Genomic DNA, 4,277 nt, shown 5'->3' on the forward strand with positions numbered 1-4,277 from the left:
TGCCTCAAGCTCACAACGCAACGCGTTGTGAGCTTGTAGATCTGCTATTTTCAATTAGCTGATGCATATTTCTAAAGTGCTCATGTGGCCCATAGTCGCTTCTTTTGGGCTTGTTTTCCTAGACCTGGTTGCTTGTTTTGAAGTATATCTTCCAGGGTTAAACACTTCCCGCTTGACAGCAATGACAGTGACATCGCTGTTGAACCCTTGTATCTTTACTCCAGCCTTTACAGTCAGCATTGAGCATACATCCATGCTTGCCTTGAGCACGACGTTGGCACTACACAAACTCTAGCGGGATTTATGTACCGTCCAGTAGGCTACATGAGTCATTATTTCAAGTTCAAGTTTCAATCATCATTCAAGTAGAACTATCAGAAGGTGAACCCAGGTAGAATAATGGGGTCACTCTGCGATAGTTTATTGCTATTAAGAGAATGGGGATGTGACATTTCCTATGCAAAATGTAATCATAATAATAATAAAAATAATACAAATCATGATAAATATGTATAAAATCAGCCACATTTTAAGACTGGAATTCAATACATTTCTGAGCTTATTATGACAGCCTTCTGTGCATCTATCTAATCGGCACACACAGGATAAATCAGTCACACACACACACACACACACACACACACACACACACACACACACACACACACACACACACACACACACACACACACACACACACACACACACACACACACACACACACACACTCTCTGCAATAAATGCATCTTGAACATCTACTGAGTGTTGTGAGAACCCATGACAGTCTACACAAAAATAGTCCCTGCATGGAGAAAAGATTGATTTGCGAACAAAATTCAAACTTATTTACAATTATTCAGGCACTCTAATTTGACACCATTGTATTGATTATAGGGAAAACGCAAACACAATCAAAAAATATATAAATACATTACAGAGATGTATTTTGTACAATATATGACTGAAGCTGTGAATGGACAATGACATGTATTAGAACAGTATGATCCTTTAAAGATACAGGCTCTTGGCGCCACCCAGTGGATCAAAGAGTAAGAGCACAAACCATATACAGTATATCCGTTGGTTCGACCTGAGGCTCTTTACTGCATGTCATCCCCCCCTCTCTCTCCCGTCTTTCTTGTCTCACTCTCTTCAGTCTCTGAAATACATTATGAAATTAATTGATTTGAATCTCAAGGTGGGCTGGGGAAATCTTTTTTGGGGAAAATTAATAATTATGAAACATTAAGTGCCTTTCAGAAAACCCAAGGATACTGCACCCTCCCCTTGCTCAACAATACCACTAAAGTGCCCATTATGAGCATTAAGTACCTTAATCTATATTGCTGTAGTGGAGTTAGTCAGTGGTACGCAGTACAATACTGTTTGTATAGGACACTCCCATTTGTGAATGTGCATAGTTGAAAGAAAATGACAAAGCACACAGCAGAAATATAACACGTGCACTGTATTTAGTGGACCCTGTCTACAGTAGATAAAAAAAGGTAAATAGTCTACCGTTTTTTAGACTGCTATATAAAAATCCAGTATACTGTACATAGTTACATGATACTTGTATTTGTATTTGTATGGATAGTCGAGGCACTACGCAAAATGTATCTTCTGCGGGTAAAAAAGTAACATATCCAGCATATAAACATAGCAGCAGGTATATCAAATCACAGTTTAATGTTCATGGTTAACGTTATATGGATAAATATATGAAGAACAGATCACTGATTATAAACCCCATCAATTTGGCACAAGTCATACATTTTGCACTGTAGTGATACTGTAGATTTCTCACTCACTCTGACCTCAGGGGATAAACTCATAACATACACACAGATACTGACTGTACAAGCTATGATTCATCAGAGATGTGGCCTAAGCCAATCAACAAACAGTAGTCAATTTCCCCCTGTTCGGGGCTTGGCTGCATTCTCAGCGATATCACACTTGCCAAAAGAGAAGTCCATCCGATGAGCAATTGGCAAGTTACGTGTGCCCATTCGGAGTGGGACAGTTCTGGACAATTGCTCATCCGATTGACTTCACACCCAACACTGCGCTTTCTTCCCTAGTGTGAAGTACACATCCCTAGTGTGAAGTCGATCTGAAAAATGGTCCTAGAGATATGAGTAGGATAGACAGACGTACAGACAGAGATTCCTGGAATTTATTGATAGATACTGGCCCACTTCCTAATCATCTTTTGTGGGATGTCATCTATTTGGGATGCCCAACGTCCACAGTGATGAAAGTATAGAGTTTCTCCTTCTCAACGTTCGTTACATTGTATGCGAGGGAGTTGATCCCGTCTGTGTCCATGGTCCATTTAGTCCTGGAGAGCATTCCAGCGTTTTGGGGACCGGCCTCATTGTGCACGTCTCTAGAGTGCTTGATCATTTTGTACTTCCCAATCAGCAAGCTTGGCCGAGAGACAGCCATGTTCCGCAGGATGACTCTCTGGTAGATGTCGTCGTCCTCAGCGCCCCAGCCCCAGTAGTTGTTTGGAAAGCCGTTAATCTTCATATACTGCTTTATGGAAAAGGACGCGACGCCTCCAAAGAAGGTGGGATAGGGCATCTGGAAATTTAATTTGTCCATAGCCACAGCCAGGTGCCTGGGCTCGCTAAAACAACCATAGCTGTTACGGTCATCCAGAGGGATGAGATCCACATCGGAGAAGACGAAGCAGCTGTAGTCGTACTCCTTCAGCGCCTCGACAACGCCTACGTTTAATAGTTTGGCCCTGTTGAACGTTCCCTCACCGTCCTGGTTGATGACGTACACTCCATAGTCCAACTGCTGCCGCTGCAGAATGGGATGGAGGTAACGAAGCCAGTGGATCAGGTGGGAATGCCGTTTGCGGAATGGGATGATGATTGCCACCTAGAACAAAAAAAGGAGAGGAAAAAAATACTTCATTTTTCTTTTTCAGACAGGACAGTGATGAGAGACACGAAAAGCAAGGCTGAGGGACGGATGGTCAGGAAGTGAAACCTGGTTTAGTCTGTGAACGTTTTTTTCTCCACTGATTCTTGTAGCTTGGGGTTACCTTTTAAGAATTCAAGAGGGTGCCTATATCCCTTGGGCATTTTTAGTTATTAACCCCTTAATGGCCTAAACGGTGTTTCATGCTAAATACTTTATCTAAATCCATCAAATTTGCTTTCTACAGTGTTTACCATGCGAGTGGATATGTGCAATGTTTTTGAATTATGATGAATGCATTTTAGATATTAACCCCTTCATGCCCGAAACACCAAAATCCAATCAAATATATATTTGAGATTGCATGCACAATAATCAAGTCAAATGTAACAAATCTGCTTACTACAATCTTTATTAGTGAGCATATTCCCTTTCAGATGGTTGCATAATAACCCTTTCAGGCCATCTATCTTGAGCATCTTGCACCAAACATCCACAGAACATTTCCCAGAAAAACAGGGTTATGAGATTTCATGCAAAAATAATCAAATCAAAACCATCACATTTACTTTCTCCAAGATGTAGTCATATACATGTGGTCATGTTAGTGATAGTTCACCCCAAAATTATTATTTTTCTATCGATTACTCACCCCATGGGGCGTTGAATTCATGGATTTGTTTTTTGGTTTTGTCACATTCCTATAAGTATAAGCCAATCATTTGATGACCGGTGCAGTCTCCTTCCAGAGATTCCGCCGCTTAAAATTTCTTAGACATTTTGTTTCTAGTTATTATTAGTATTTATTATTATTATTATTATTCCTTAGGACTACGTGTATATTATTATTCATTAAGTTTGTTTATTTCAACTGCTGCAATCATAAATTACAGTCTGTCTTTATATTTGTTTTTCATCTGTTTCTCTAATTTGTTATGCATCCCTCCATTCATTCACCTACCTTATGGAGTGAATTGCAGTCTGGCGGTGTGTATCTTCCTCCCACCTGTACAACAGGATTCAACTCATTCCATACTGTCTCTAAAGTCATGTTCCAGTCTATCTGTATGTGAAGTGGACCCAGTAGATGAGGAGCAGTGATGGGACATGACGCCAAAGGTATCATGGTGTTCTCCTTGATTAGTGTAACCAATTCAGACAAATGCAGCCAGTAATGGAACATACTATACTTGACAAAAGAAGAAATAGCAGCGCACCCTTTTCTGTCATAATGTGATTTTGTGCCTTCTGCTGCCTATATGATCTACTTCGCGGGCAAGTCACCTATGACTAGGGAATCTGACACCGACCGGCGCGGGACTCTGAACAAGTTCTGATAT

At 40.6% G+C, this 4,277-nt stretch overlaps 1 protein-coding gene across 1 annotated transcript; it reads right to left on the reverse strand.

Annotated features, from left to right (window-relative positions):
- Window positions 1-2,229: 2,229 nt before the first annotated feature.
- On the reverse strand, window positions 2,230-3,988 carry LOC308077024 (beta-1,4-galactosyltransferase 1-like; the record flags this gene model as incomplete). The annotated part of the gene is made up of 2 exons (XM_080417552.1): window positions 2,230-2,895; window positions 3,899-3,988. 2 exons carry the CDS (start codon window positions 3,986-3,988, stop codon window positions 2,230-2,232), a joined length of 756 nt encoding a protein of 251 aa, XP_080273678.1.
- Window positions 3,989-4,277: the final 289 nt, after the last annotated feature.

This window comes from Gymnoscopelus braueri, assembly GCF_963280865.1.
Source record: "Gymnoscopelus braueri genome assembly, chromosome: 21".
NCBI classification, from domain to species: Eukaryota; Metazoa; Chordata; class Actinopteri; order Myctophiformes; family Myctophidae; genus Gymnoscopelus; species Gymnoscopelus braueri.